The 16,005-nt window shown below is 34.4% G+C and overlaps 1 protein-coding gene across 1 annotated transcript in view; it reads left to right on the top strand.

Moving 5' to 3' along the window:
* The window catches only part of LOC124722172, an 830,020-nt gene that overhangs the window by 112,124 nt on the left and 701,891 nt on the right, over window positions 1-16,005 (top strand). The window contains exons 3-5 of the mRNA XM_047247373.1: window positions 8,194-8,354; window positions 8,433-8,521; window positions 11,346-11,487. Coding sequence (XP_047103329.1) covers window positions 8,194-8,354; window positions 8,433-8,521; window positions 11,346-11,487 — 392 coding nt within the window. The remainder of the gene's footprint in view (window positions 1-8,193; window positions 8,355-8,432; window positions 8,522-11,345; window positions 11,488-16,005) is intronic.

Genomic DNA, 16,005 nt, shown 5'->3' with positions numbered 1-16,005 from the left:
AGTAAAGGGCCTATAAGGCTTCCTTGAGGAATTCCAGTTATTACTTCTGTTTTATTCAATGACTTTCTACCAGTTATTACAAACATTGACCTTTCTTACAAGAAATCACAAATCTAGCCAAAATACAGAGATGATACTCCATCAGTAGTCAATTTGATTACAAGATACTTATGAGAAGTGGAGTCTGAAGCCTTCTGGAAATCTGAAAATATGGGATCAATCAACATCCTTTTAATTTAACAGAATGGGAATACGATTAGTGAAACTGAGCAGTTCAGATTTCTAGGTGTTCAGGTTAATGATATTCAGGTGTCAGAGAGAAAAGCTAGAATCATGTTATTTGCTGATGATACTAGTTTAATAGTTAGTGATATGAAGCAGTCATTGCACAGGACTGTGGACCATGTCCTACAAGATATACAAAAATGGTTTAGTGCTAACAAGCTAACACTGAATGCAAAAAAGACTAATTATGTGCAATATGGAAAAATAAGTGAACAGGACGACCTAAATCCCACCATGGAGGGCAAACAACTTGAAAGAGTGCAATATACAAAATTCCTGGGTATGCACATTGATGAGAAGATTAATTGGAAGGACTGTGTGGTGAGCTTAGCACTAAAACTAAATTCAGCATGTTTTGTGCTTAGAATAATTTCAAGAGTTTGTAGTAATGACTGTACCAGAGTAGTATATTTTCGCTATTTTCAGTCCATTGCATCCTATGGGATAGTTTTCTGGGGAAAAACAAATTCTCGTCTAAATGAGATTTTCAAATTACAAAAACGTGCTATTCGGATGATGACCCAGAGCCCACCTCAAACACATTGTAGGCCCCTTTTTAAAGCATTGAAAATTTTAACAATTCCGTCATTATACATTCTGAAATGTCTGTTGGTGATCAAAAGAAATCAGGACAAAATGAAAACCAATACAGACTTCCATAATTACGATACACGGCAATGTAAAGATCTCCACATACAAGCTGTAACAAGGACCCGAAGCCAGAAACATGTATGTAATCAAGGCATCAAACTTTTTAATGCACTACCAAAATATATCAAAGAGCTGGAAAATGAGGATAAATTTAAAACTGTTATAAAGAACCACATGCTTGACAAATGTTATTACAGCATAAGTGAATATCTCTGCGCAACTGTATAACAATATATGTTTAAGTTAATGTGACATATGAAATTACATCAGTGCATAAGAAATTATGTTATAAAAACACTTATTAGTTGTATATTGTAGTAAACATAAGATAGATTAATATGAATTCAGCACAGATACAAATTTTGTAAAGATATTATATAGTTGTTAAAATGTACCCTGACAAATCCTATATCACAAATGTGATCATTGGGATGATAATAAATAAATAAATAAAAGGTAGTAAACTGTCATAGAAAGCCCATATTCAGGATCTTGTTCAGAGACTTAATGCTGCCATTTTTTACTATTCAAACAGTATCTGAGGTAAGTGATAGTTCAACAGGAAAAGTAGTCTACTTTGATTATTTTCATTAGCTTATGTTGTATGGTGTTAGATTTTGGTGTAACTCTTCCCATGCTCAAAGGATATTTTTGGCTCAGAAATGGGCAGTTTGGGCAATAAGTGGTGTAAGTTTGTGGTCCTCTTGATGACCCCTGTTCACTAGTCCTGGTATTCTGACATTAGGCTATAAATATATACATTTTTTACTGTTGTTTCTTGTTAACAATATCAGCTTATTCCAAAGAATTAGCAGCTTTTACTCAGTTAATACTATGCAGTAATCCAATCTGCATCTGAATCATACTTCCTTGATTCTTGTTCAGAAAGGTGAGCAGTAGTGCTGCATCCATTTTCAATAAGCTACCACAAGAATTAAAAAGTCTTAGCAGTAATCCATGTGCTTTCAAGTCAAAACTGAAGAGTTTCCTCATAGGTCACTGCTTCTATTCTGTCAAGGAGTTTCTTGGAAAATTAAGCTGATTTGTATGCTATATTGTTGACTACATTTATATGAACTTGCTGCTTCACCACACCGAGGATATCTACTTCCAAGTTACTCATGTTGGCAGTTGTTCTTGAATTGAATTCTGAAATATTTACTTCAACTTCTTTTGTGAAGGAATTTTGGAGAACCATATTCAGTAACTCTACTTTAGTAACACTGTCACCAGTTACATCACCATTGTTATTGGCCAATGAAGGTATTGATTATGTCTTACTACTGGTGTACTTTACATACAAGCAGAATCTCTTTGAGTTTTCTGCCAAATTTTCAGAGAGAGTTTCATTGTGGAAACTATTAAAAGCATCTCACAATGAAGCTTATGCTAAATTTTGAGTAATTGTAAAACTTTGACACTATTGTATCTTTGTGTTCTTTTAAGTTTGGCATGCTTTTTTCATTGCTTCTGCAACAGTTTTCTGACCTCTTTTGTGTACCATGGGGGATCAGTACTGTTTCCTATTACTTTATTTGGTATATATCTCTCAACTGCTGTCAACTCTATTTCTTTGAATTTAAACCACATCTGGTCTATACTTACATAGTCGGACTGGAAGGAACGGAGACTGTCTTTTAGGAAATTGTCAAGCAAATTTTTATCTCATTTTTAGGTAGATGTATTTTCATTTTTACATTTGGTGGGTTTGGATGCTACAGTATTCAGTCTAGCTACAACGAACTTGTGGTCACTAATCCCTGTTTCTGTCATTATGCTACATATTTGGTCAGAATTATTCATTGCTAAGAGCTCAAGTATGTTTTTGTGACAATTATTGATTAATAACTTCAGTTGTTGAGTTTTATTTTGAATGTATTGATCATAAACTTGGATTATAGCTATAAAACGGAAGATTTTTTGGATATGTACTTATCAGGCCCTTTTTTCTTGTATCAGTGTGAAGAAGATACTCCAAAGTTTATAAAAGTATGTTATGAACACTGTCTAGAAAGCATTAAAATTTTTAAGTCTGTTTCCTGCTTCTCTGCTTTTGAAAAATCATAGCTGATGCCACTTTGTCAGTGATTATTTTTGTTGATGCCCATCAGCATTATCACAGCTGCTATGAAGCTCTTCTGTTTATTTATTTACACTTTTTTGCATGTAACCATCAAGTTGATGACTTTTGCAAATGTCGTACGTAGATTTAGTAATAAATTGATGTAAATAATACTTATGTATAGTAGTGGTACATATATTAATCTTAATATTCTACATATATTACATGCTGCAACAAAGGACGTCTAGCTTAAAATTCACTGAGTGAGTACAAATACTTGTCTAGTAAGAAACCTTTTAACTCACTGTGGAACAGCTTTGCTTCACAAGTTTTCAGAGTATATGGCAGCTTTTTGAACCATACCTGCCCATTGCAATATAAGGACTATCATCAATTATTTTTAATTTTACCTTCTGCCTGACATAGTTACCCTTACTTCTAGTATCATAATTATGTATGTCATTGCACTTATGTACCTCGGTTTTTACTATCCACAAAAAAATGTAATAAGTTTGTACAAGTTTAAGGAATATGTGATTAAATATTTACGTTGGACACAGGTTTCACGACAGGATTCCCTGGACCTCAGTTCATGGATTAACGTAATTGCTCTCTTCTGTAGTACCAATATTGTATTCAGATACAGGTCTGCCGCAAAGCCCCTTAGTTCAGTACCATACTTAACAAATGGATAAACTGTTCAACTATATACAATTTTTAAGGTTTGACTTGGAACTATTTTTGCCAGTTGGCTAATTGGATACAAACTGCTGCTGATTTTCTCACATACAGGATTAATGTGGTTTACCCAACAAAGATTAATGTCCAGGTGGAAACAAGAAATTAAATGTTATCAGTTTCTACTGATGCACTACCACATATACCATCTATTTCAACCTTATGGGAGCCAGCTGTCTTAAATATTAGCAGCTAGGCACAAAATAAAAGGCTCAGCATAGCTTACTAGAGAAGAGTTGAATGGTTGTGTAATGTTATTGACAGAGACCAAGTATAAGGGGCCTATAATTGACCCCTGCAGCACCCCTGGATTATTGTATCTCTAGGAGATGAGAACTCTGTGACTGTGTTATCTATTTTGCATGAAAGTTTTACACTGCTTGCAGTTTGTTAAGTATGTGGACAGTAACTGCATTGATGAGTCTTTGAAGTTTTATACTGCCTATTTCTTAATTGGATGACTAATTTAAAGGCTTCTTCATATGGGAGGGTGCATACTCTATGGAGGAGTTCAGTAACTATAGTTGCTGTGCAGCAATCTTTCCTAAAGCCATGCTGTGTTTCTGTTAATGATTTGTTTTTTGTAAAATAACCAGACAGCTGAGAAAGGGTAACCATTTCAAAGAGCTTACTGAATGTAGGGATCAATGATACTTGGTGATAGTTTGAACCTCTTGTGTACTTCCCTTCTTATGGCTGGTTCAACAATGCTTATTTTTAAACTACTAGCATAAGTGTTTCCCAAAATATTACAGTTTATAAGGTAAGTCAGTGGTTTAATTATTTATTTTATGAATTTTTTAGCTACAGTACCCAACATACAGTCCCATTCATCTGAATATTTGTTCTTTAATGTGAAGACTATCTTGCTTATTTCATTTTCCTTAACCTCACCACATTGAAAAATCCTTCGTTTGAGTACTGTGATTCAGTATCTCTTGCTGCACGTCTATTGGGTGTGGTGCATTTCATGTTGGTGACATGATACATCTATTAAAAAGGTTACATATTGCTTTTGGGTTTTTATAATGTTACCATCCTGTACACATAAGGATTTGCTAACCTTAGTTGTGGAGGTCTCTCAATACTTATTAATCAATACACTAAGGAATTACAGACCTTTTCTGTGAGCAGGCATTGGTTGAAATCATTGGATATATCTGAAAATTTGTGCCAGACCAGGATTTGAAACCAGATCCCCTGCTTACTAGGTAAATACTCTGACTACTGAATCATCTGGACACAATGGTCATTGCAGCTACACAGACTACCTTAGCACGCCTCCCACCAGACATAATTTCTCAACTTATCCACACACTACAAATGTAGTGTTCCTTGCCCATTATCTTCATTATCCCCATTAGCCATTGATCTGTTTCAAGGACACCTTGCTTACATTGGTAGGCTGTGATATTTCATTATGGTGGACTTGTTATGTAAGGTTTGAGAGTTCTGGTTCCAAATATTTTTGTCTGCATTATATTTTTGTTTGAAAATATGCAGTCTTGTTGATTTGTGCAGGACATCTAGGTCATGAATATTCTGCCTAAGTTTAACAAGGTTGGCTGGAAGTCTGAGTTTGTTATTTCTTCTACTCTGAGTGTATGTTGGCTTTATCTGCATTTCTGTAAAGAAGCAGTAGGAATCAGAGTGTCTCCATAGAACAGTATAAAACTCATCCCACTAGGAGTAAGACAGATACTGCCTACAGGAAAATTAAAGAGACCTTTGGAGAAAAGAGAACTACTTGCATAAATATCAAGAGCTCAGATGGAAACACAGTTCTAAGCAAAGAAAGAAAAGCAGAAAGGTGGAAGGAGTATATAGAGGGTCTATATAAGGGCGAGATTCTTGAGGACAATATTATGGAAATGGAAGAGGATGTAGATGAAGATTAAATGGGAGATATGATGCTGTGTGAAGAGTTTGATAGAGCACTGAAAGACCTAAGTCGAAACAAGGCCCCAGGAGTAGACAGAATTCCATTAGAACTACTGATAGCCTTGGGAGAGACAGCCCTGACAAAACTCTACCATCTGGTGAGCAAGATGTATGAGATAGGCGAAATACCCTCAGACTTCAAGAAGAATATAATAATTCCAGTCCGAAAGAAAGCAGGTGTTGACAGATCTGAAAATTACCGAACTATCGGTGTAATAAGCCACGGCTGCAAAGTACTAACATTAATTCTTTACAGAAAAATGGAAAAACTGATAGAAGCCAACATCGGGGAAGATCAGTTTGATTTCTACAGAAATTTTGGGAAACGTGAGGCGATACTGACCCTATGACTTATCTTAGAAGATAGATTAAGGAAAGGGAAACATACATTTCTAGCATTTGTAGACTTAGAGAAAGCTTTTTACCATGTTGACTGGAATACTCTCTTTCAAATTCCGAAGGTGGCAGGGGAAAAATACATGGAGCAAAAGGCTATTTACAACTTGTACAGAAACCAGATGGCAGATATAAGAGTCAAGGGGCATGAAAGGGAAGCAGTGGTTGGGAAGGGAGTGAGACAGGGTTGTAGCCTATCCCCATTGTTATTCAATCTGTATATTGAGCAAGCAGTAAAGGAAACAAAAGAAATATTCGGAGTACGAATTAAAATCCATGGAGAAGAAATAAAAACTTTGAGGTTTGCCGATGACATTGTAATTCTATCACAGACAACAAAGGACCTGAAAGCACAGCTGAACAGAATGGACAGTGTCTTGAAAGGAGGATATAAGATGAACATCAACAAAAGCAAAACGAGGGTAATGGAATGTAGTCGAATTAAATCGGGTGATACTGAAGGAATTATATTATGAAATGAGATGCTTAAAGTAGTAAATGAGTTTTGCTATTTGGGGAGCACAATAATTGATGATGGTCGAAGTAGAGGGTATATAAAATGTACACTGGCAATGGCAAGGAAAGTATTTCTGAAGAAGAGAAATTTGTCAACATCGAGTATAGATTTAAGTGTCAGGAAGTCGTTTCTGAAAGTATTTGTATAGAGTGTAGCCATGTGTGGAAGTGAAACATGGACAATAAATAGTTTAGACAGGAAGAGAGTAGAAGCTTTCATATCTGAGGCATCAAGGGATCACCATTTTAGTACTGGATGGCAGCATGGAGGGTAAAAATTGTAGTGGGAGACCAAGAGATGAAAACACTAAACAGTTTCAGAAGGATGTAAGTTGCAGTAGGTACTGGAAGATGAAGAAGCTTGCACAGGATAGAGTAGAATGGAGAGCTGCATCAAACCAGTCACTGGACTGAAGACCGAAACAACAATTTTAACTCTGTTTTGTGCTTCCTTGGAATAATCAATATGAAGTATGCAACATAGAATTTGGGCAGTGGTAACATACAATAAATAATTGCAATACATTTCTTTCATCTGTTGACAGTGCTGTCAATTAATATATCCCAGGTTTAAAATATGGAAACATTTGTTATTAGCTTTTAATGGAAATGCAAACATATGGTTTAACTTTGAAATGTTTTCTAATAAAATTTAGCAGTTTTTCCAAATACCAAATATATATAGAAGGTGACCCAATTACAAACTGACTGAGACAGCCCACATAGCTCAGGTACCTGACTACTTATAAAATTATGACAACTGGAATTAGTATATTTATTGTTGAAGCTACAATTTTAATAATTTTACAATTACAAAAGTTGATGGTGGTTCTGTTAGATAGCTCTGTGGTGTTCATAATGAAAGTGTAAATATAGATTGATCACTCAAAATAACAAAGTATTTGATTATTATATCTGAGATTTATGAATTTGCAGTTATGACATTATATAGTTGTTTAGTCTGAATTAATCCATTCATTTCCAGTTTTACCAACATTTATAATATATTTTCAAGTGGTAAATACATGTATATCTTCAACACAGATTACATGTGAACAGTAAATACAGTAATGTTAACATGGCTGACTACTTGAGTTTAGCATATATTTCAGTTTTAACAAATTTACAAGTAACTGACATAAACGTATAGACAAAGTTATGAATTTTAATATTTGTGTAACATGACAGAATATGGATCAGGTTGTTTAGTGAATACTGCATAATTCACTTCAATACGGTGTCTTTTGATTTGCCGAACTGCCGAACTACTCCTCTCTCTCTTCACACACACGCACACACTGACACACACACACACACACACACACACACACACACACACACTGGTTTGTAGCCAAGGCTGAAAGTGCTAGATGCAAAATCAAATTGTGAAAAAACACAATATCTAAGTTTTCTCACATTTGTGGAGCCTATAATCAAGGGAAATGCTGCACTATCTGCATATCAACACATTTCAGCTTTACTTTTATATTTATCTTATAATTAGGAAAATGAAATATTTCTGAAACAGTGAAACACTGAAGTAATCTTATTCATTGTGTCAAACTGTGTGAATATGTTAATCACGTCTGTCTTTCTCTCAACAGGTGGTGGAAAATTTAAGTATTTACCAAATGCTAGGTATGAATATGATTACTCCATTGATGTAAAAACACTGTTTGCTGGAACGAGTAGAAATGAATCTACACTACACATCAATGCTGAGCTGTCTATAGAGTTCATATCAGAATGTGATGGAATGCTGAAGGTATGAAAAATTATATGTTGATTAAACAGAAAATTCAGTATGTGTATAACAGTGTGCTAATAACATTGATTTCAACAGATCCAAGGTATTTCATTGAGGGATGATGGTAATAATGATCCTGATGCAGCTATAGCATTTTCGGTTGCTGTGACAGCACATCCATTAAGGTAAGGACAATTATTGAAATGTTAAGGGTGAGTACTAAACTCAAAAAAGACCATTTCTGTCACACTGTTAAGATACAATGTTGTTTAAAGAATTAGATGTCTATACCATTGAAAATTGTTGCCCCACAATATGTGCCTGTAAACCAGACTTGAACAGTTTTTAGAATTCAAAGTCTAGTGCCAGCATGCATGCGCCCAAAAACTCTTAGGATTTTTAGTCAAATCAGTTGACAAAATTTTTCTTTCAAAATCATTGAATGCTCTTCTCATTGCTCTCCTTATGCTCATCTTTGCGTCATTCAGCTTCTGTTTATCTAGGTATTGTCTTCTCTTGAATATGTTATGAAGCTCTTTTTGTTTACTTAGCAGTTTTTTAACCCAGATATTAAACCACAGTGGGTCTTTCCCATTGTTTAAGACCTAGCTTGGGACATATTTGTCCAAGGCATAATGAACGATGGTTTTGAATTTTTTCCATTTGTGCTCAGTTTCTTCATCCTCGGCAGTGACTATTTGATGCTGACTGCTTAGATACTTGACAGTTTGTATCCTGTGACTGTTGCTAAGTAAAAATATTTTCCTGTCTATCTCAACATTTTTTGTTATACCCGTAGTTGTAGTTGCTGTCACAGCTGCATGATCACTTGTTTTCCACTGTGTTGACAGATTCAATAAGTTGAGGTCTACTTGTTGCCAGGAGATCCAAGATTTTACCTTCATGGTCTGCTTTTCTAATTATCTGCTTGAAGTAATTTTATGAAAATACATTTAAAATAATGCCATATGCATGCTTAACTCTGGTACCAGTTATGATATCATAAAACTAAAACCAAACTCCTCCCGAATAGGCCATGAAGGCCCAATGGTACTGACCAGCCGCCGTGTCATCCTCAGCTCATAGGCGTCACTGGATGTGGGTATGGAGGGCACACCGCTCTCCCAGTTGTATGTCAGATTCCGAGACTGGAGCCACTACTTCTCAATCAAGTAGCTCCTCAGTTTACCTCACAAGGGCTGAGTGCATCCCGCTTGCCAACAGCGCTCGGCAGACCAAATGATCATGCAGCCAAGTTCTAGCCTAGCCTGACAGTGCTTAACTTTGGTGATCTGATGGGAACCTGTGTTACCACTGTGGCAAGGCCATTGGCCAGTTATGACAGCATGTCTTTCTCAATCTATACCTGGCAGGTTGAAGTCACCCCCTATTACAACAGCATGATCAGGGAAGTTATTATCGATATTCTGCAAGTTCCCTTTGAACTGCTCCACTACTACAGCTCCTGACCCAGTCAACCTATAAAAAAAAAAGCATATGACTCCATTTTTGATTGACCTTTGATACTGAACTTCAGCGAGATTAATTTACTTTTGGAATCTGTGATAACCCCATTAAACAGTAACAAGTTGTTTATTGCAATAAATATGCTGCCGCCATTGGTGACTGATGTATCCTTATGATGAATATTCCAATCTGAACTTAGGAGTTCATTGCTATTCACTTCCAGTTTCAACCAACTTCCTGTTCCTAAACAATGTGGGCATTATAAGCTTGGACGCTCCTTTTATTGAGTGCTCCTGCAGTTTACTGATATCTTATTAACCTTTTCTATATCTAATCTATGAAGATGAGCATTCTCTGAGAACATTGTGGCTGATGTATCTTCAATTTTGGCAGGCAGTTTGTGCCTGATCCCAATAGGGGTTCCTCTAACCTAAAAACCCAAGATAATTTCTTAATGAAATAGGAAAAAAGAACACGTTACATTCATAACATATTACATTTGTTAGTCTTGAGCAATCCAGTGCTATGCATCTTTACCTGCTATTTTTTCAGGAGCTTTTTCTGTCATGTGTGAGGAAATTTGTACTGTGTGGGTGGTGGTGGTAACGATTGAATTTATTTATTCTTTGTGTAGGTCCACCTCCACCACCACTCTTCTCTTCCGGAATTTCAATATTTCCTACATAGGTGTTTCCATTTTCAGTATTAGTGTACTCTGGAGTTTTGACAGTATCCATCTCTAAGAAATATCAGTGTGTTTGTTTCTTTTGCTGTTTCTATTCAATTGCAGAATTACTACACATTATATACTTTGGTTTGGAGTCAGAGAACTGTTAACCACTTTTTAGCACTGTGTTGAAAGTAAACCATACTAAACAGTATTAATTTTGCCTTCATTAGCACACACTTGGCTGCTCATAAACCAGTTGTCAGTGGTGGCACATGACACTTAAGACATTCTGGAAGTGATTAAGCGGCTTATGTGGTCATTCTATCTAGTATATCAAGTAAGATATGGTTAATATTCATACAAAATATAGGGCAGTTTCTGAATATACATTATTTAAAATGTAGATCATGTATGAAAAAAGGGTTGTTGAAGGTTAAGCATGTTGTTATAGATGAACATAAGTGAATAGTATACTTATAAAAACTGTAGCTCATTTTGGAGTAGTCACTTTTCTTCTTAAGAGCTGATTAACAATGACAAGAGCCATTGACAAATAAAATAAGTTCTCTGTATTTAATAGCAGTTATTTATTAACGTAGTCCACATAAGCATTTCAATGTTACTTCATCTCTATAATTGTATAACATCATACATTAGTGTGTGAATGGATAAATGTATCAATTTACAAGTTTATTGTAATGTGATTGTCTAGACTCCTAGATAATTAATTTTCAGGCTCAGTAAACATGTGTTTGGTGTGTATCATTTGGAGCTAGCAATTATACACATACTGCACATAGTAGTTTGCATGACTTACAATGGAAATTTCAAAAATAATCTGTAAAAATGCTTGGCAACTGATTCTGTTAAAGGTTTTCATTCCAAGATGGAACAATTTCTGAAGTTTGCCCACATCCAGAAGAGACGGCATGGGTACTTAATTTTAAAAATGGGATACTGTCAGCTTTGCAGAACTCTATGAAACGATTTGATGTAGATCATGAAACTGAAGAGGTGAGTCATTCTGTAATTTAATGTGTCTTAAACATGTTAATGTAAACTCCATTCTGTGTCTGTGTGGTTTATCTGCAAGTGCTCATTGTAAGTTTCTTCTGCACATAGGCCCTACATATAATACTGAAAACATTTCCCAGAAAATGAGGACAACTTTTTACTTTTGTTGTCTTCCCTTTCAGTCTATATAAGGCAAGAAAGAGAGGTGCAATGCATACTATAACTCTCCTTCGGTCTTTCTTAAAGTAGTCGAAAATTGTAGCAACACAAAGAGAAAGTATTATTATATTTCTGAAAATCAGCTTGGTTTTCAAAGAAGAAAAGGCATTGTAAATGCCATCAGAGAATCCACAGGAAAAATAAGCATCTCATTAGACCAGGGTACAAATGTTTCAGGAATATTCTGTGGTCTAACAAAAGACTTTGATTCAGTGAACCATTCAATACTACTTTAAAAACTCAAGAGCTATGTGATGAAGAATGCTGCATTACAGCAGTTATGATGAATGCTGCATTACAGGGGTTCAGCTCTTATTTGATAGAAAGGAAACAAAGAGTTATTTTATGACCAGATTCAGTTTACTACTCCAAATGGAAAACAATTTCCCAAGGGATTCTGCAGGGTCCATGTACCATTTCTTGTAGTATGTTAATGATTGACCATTAAATATTGCTGCACACTCAGTTGTGTTCACAGAATGCACCTCAGTCTGCCAGAAAATGAGACTATAGAAAAAATTCCAGATAATTTACAGAATGTTACAGGAAAACTTGAATCCTGCTTCCATAGAAACAGACTAAAACTGAATATCACAAAGACTCAGATACTGCAGTTTTGTCTCTAAGTCAGCAATATGTCCTGTAAAAATAACTCATTGTGATTAAGTGAAGACAGAAGCAAATCATGTCATGTTCTGGCCCTAAACCTTGGCAAAACTTTGAACTGGAAGACACATATAGACTTCTTGGCAAATAAATTAAACATCCTAGCTTTTGCAATGTTTATTTTGTCTGTGTAAATTTGTTGAGTGTATTATTTGTAATTTTTTAAAAAGTAGTCATAGATATCACTTTCACTGGTATAAAAATTGACTTGTTTACTGTTTGATACATAATTTGCTTTTCTAGACAACAGGACCAATAAAATACAATACAGAACCATGCACTCTTCACATTAAATTCCAGAAACAACCATATATGAAATGCTTGGAAATTTAAATTTCAAATAGTTACATACTTTTCAAAGCCATCGTTTAGAAATTGTTAAAGAGAATGTATCTGTCATAAATAGTCATACAAATATTTCCAACAATAAAATATGAACTCTGCATAGTTATGTTAGGCTTCTCTTTTTCTATCTAACTTTCAAGTATTAAGTAAATGTAAATGTTCACAAGCAGAAAACACACATCTAAATCTTCATTTCAGTGTTAATCTAATTAATTGCCCTATTTTGTTTGGAGACAGTATAATTACTTGATATCCGCACATAGCTGCATGGTAATCAGTAGTAATATAACTCATATACATGCTGTTATATTATGTGACTCTATATTTAGTAAAAAAATTCTGTTCATAGAGAAGAAAATATATGAATCTTTTGCCCAATGTTACATGTAAACTATCAAACAAAAACTTCATCAGTTTGCTTTCACATTAAATTCTGTTGTGTGTCAATCATTCTACATTTTTATGAAAGTGATCACATATTTTGGTAAAAACTCTCATATACTGACTGTGTAGCAATCCATATGCCTGCCAAAATGTGAATAATGAGGTTTATTTTTCAACATATTCTCACTGGGCTGTGAAACTAACTCATCAAAGCTTTCTCATGTGTAATTTCTGATAAAAAAATGTACTGAACATATTCCTTTGGAATTTTTAGATGTAGTGCAGTTTGAATCATGAGTGTTTCAGCTCTGCACATTTGTGATAATTGCTGATGGTGTTACACATCTTAGACACTCTTTTGGATTATTAGTAGGCTGTATGCCAACATATAAGCTCAACAGTGCATTCCTAAATAGTGAAAAATGATGGATAAGGATCCTCTCACATTTTCATCAACTTCAAATGAATTAAATTTAGTGTTAATTCCTCCTTAATGAACTTGACAGTCATGCAATTCCAAGTCAATATTCAGGAAAGGTGAACACTGTGATGTGTTTCTGCTGTTTTTCTTAATTTATGAAAGTCCACAACATTATGATTTACTGTACAAAATGCTCCATTGAACGTAAAATTAACTAAATAACTAACTAAATTGATAATAATAAAACATAAGTCAAAATATAGCAGAAACTGGACTATCATGTCAAATTTTCTTCATATTTTAAGTTTTTTTTTTGAAAGGAAATGAATTTCTGCCAGGAAAATTTGACTTTTGGTGTGTATTTTGTGTGTTATAAAGGAAAACTGCATGAGATTGAATATTTTAAACTACTTCAAAGAATTATCATTACAACCAAATTTTTCACATAAAGTTAGACTGCAAAACATTTTGGTCTAACATTTAAAATGAAAGTGATATAAATAACATTTATTTTTCAACATATTCTCACTGGGCTGTGAAACTAACTCATCAAAGCTTTCTCATGTGTAATTTCTGATAAAAAAATGTACTGAACATATTCCTTTGGAATTTTTAGATGTAGTGCAGTTTGAATCATGAGTGTTTCAGCTCTGCACATTTGTGATAATTGCTGATGGTGTTACACATCTTAGACACTCTTTTGGATTATTAGTAGGCTGTATGCCAACATATAAGCTCAACAGTGCATTCCTAAATAGTGAAAAATGATGGATAAGGATCCTCTCACATTTTCATCAACTTCAAATGAATTAAATTTAGTGTTAATTCCTCCTTAATGAACTTGACAGTCATGCAATTCCCAGTTTTGTCCAATGTTGTGGATGTTGAAAACTTTGACACTTGTAACAACTGTAAAAACATAAACTACTACATTTAATGAGTTAAATTTTTAGATTTCTGTTTCAGTAGAATGTTCTAAATTGTGAGAACAAAGTTGATGTCACAATGTTTGGTTGCATCCAAGATCCTTGCAGATTACTCTCATATACTGACTGTGTAGCAATCCATATGCCTGCCAAAATGTGAATAATGAGGTTTTTCTGGTGCGATGAGTAGTTACTTATTCAAAGAGATTTTGGACATACAGTAGATGTAGTTTACTTACTGTACTGATATATGGGCTGCACACACACTCATGAGTTGAAGAATATCACTGGAGTGAGAATGGCGGCAGTTGTTAACAGCAGATAACGAGAAATGCATCTAGCCAGATATAAGTGAATAACAATAACAATAACGAAGATGTACTGTTTTGTCTGAATTATATCCACCTATGAAACATAGGCATAAAAGGATGATGACCTGTTGCTCCCTAGGAGAAATAACAGAACATGGTACTTGTTATATGACCTCAGATCAGACTTGTAGAGCTTAACAAAAAATACTCTAACCAATCAGGAGGGAAAAAATTGTTAGATAATTGTTTCAGTCCATAAATGGTTGTGAACATTGGGCCATCATCAGATAATCACCTGCATTCTGTTGTGGTGTCCTAAAGTAAACTGACACAGAGTAATATTGTGAATGTTGCAAAGCTTGCTAATGAAGGCAAAACAAATGATGATGAATAAAATTAATAAGATACCTTCATTACTGTAGTGTTGTAGGATGAAATGTCTGTTGTATAGACAAGGTCATATGGCTTCATTCATTCATACACTTTTGAATTTTGATGGGGTAAGTGGCCAAGTTACTAGAGTGATTGCAGTTCAAATACGTAAAAAAGAGAAAAACTCCAAACTGCCAGAATGTCATGAAATTTAAGAAGAATAAAGTAATAGATGTTGCTACTTGATTTTCAGTATGAGTAATGTTAATTTCAGTCATAATAGGTTTCCTATTGTTTTGTTACTTCTACTTTATGCTTTAATAAACTGGTACTTTTGTATGCTTGTGGCCATAAGCAGGTTTGATTCAGAATCATTATGGTGATATTTATAATGCCGTTCACACATGTGCAAAATGCATATATTCATTTTAAGTTAAATTATTGCTGCTGTGTAAGAGATGCATAAATAACTCTCAAATAAGGGACATTACAAGACTCATCATAATTATATTATCCTTATTATCAAGTGATGTCTTAGAAAAGAACAATACACTTGAGAGGAATGGTACATATTCAAGAGTCAAACCTGGGTTATGACAGGAGTGACATTTATCAAGAAAGGCATGATTCTTCACAAATGTGGCAGATAGAAACAATGATAAGAGTGTGAAATAAAATATACATAATTTCTATTGACATTATTCAGCAAAACTTTGAAAATTTCACCTTTTTATATCTGGATTTCTAATTTTTTTAAAATAAGCAGAAATTATAAAATTGTCTTATGGACATAAGTAATTAAAGTAGTAGTCAAGCGACATATGATGATTAGTCACAGTATGTTGTTTTTCAATTTCAGCAGTTTGTGACATAT

The sequence above is a fragment of the Schistocerca piceifrons genome, chromosome X (genome assembly GCF_021461385.2).
Source record: "Schistocerca piceifrons isolate TAMUIC-IGC-003096 chromosome X, iqSchPice1.1, whole genome shotgun sequence".
Classification (NCBI taxonomy): Eukaryota; Metazoa; Arthropoda; class Insecta; order Orthoptera; family Acrididae; genus Schistocerca; species Schistocerca piceifrons.
The sequence above is the reverse complement of the archived record's forward strand: the minus strand, read 5'-3'. Positions and strand labels throughout refer to the sequence as shown.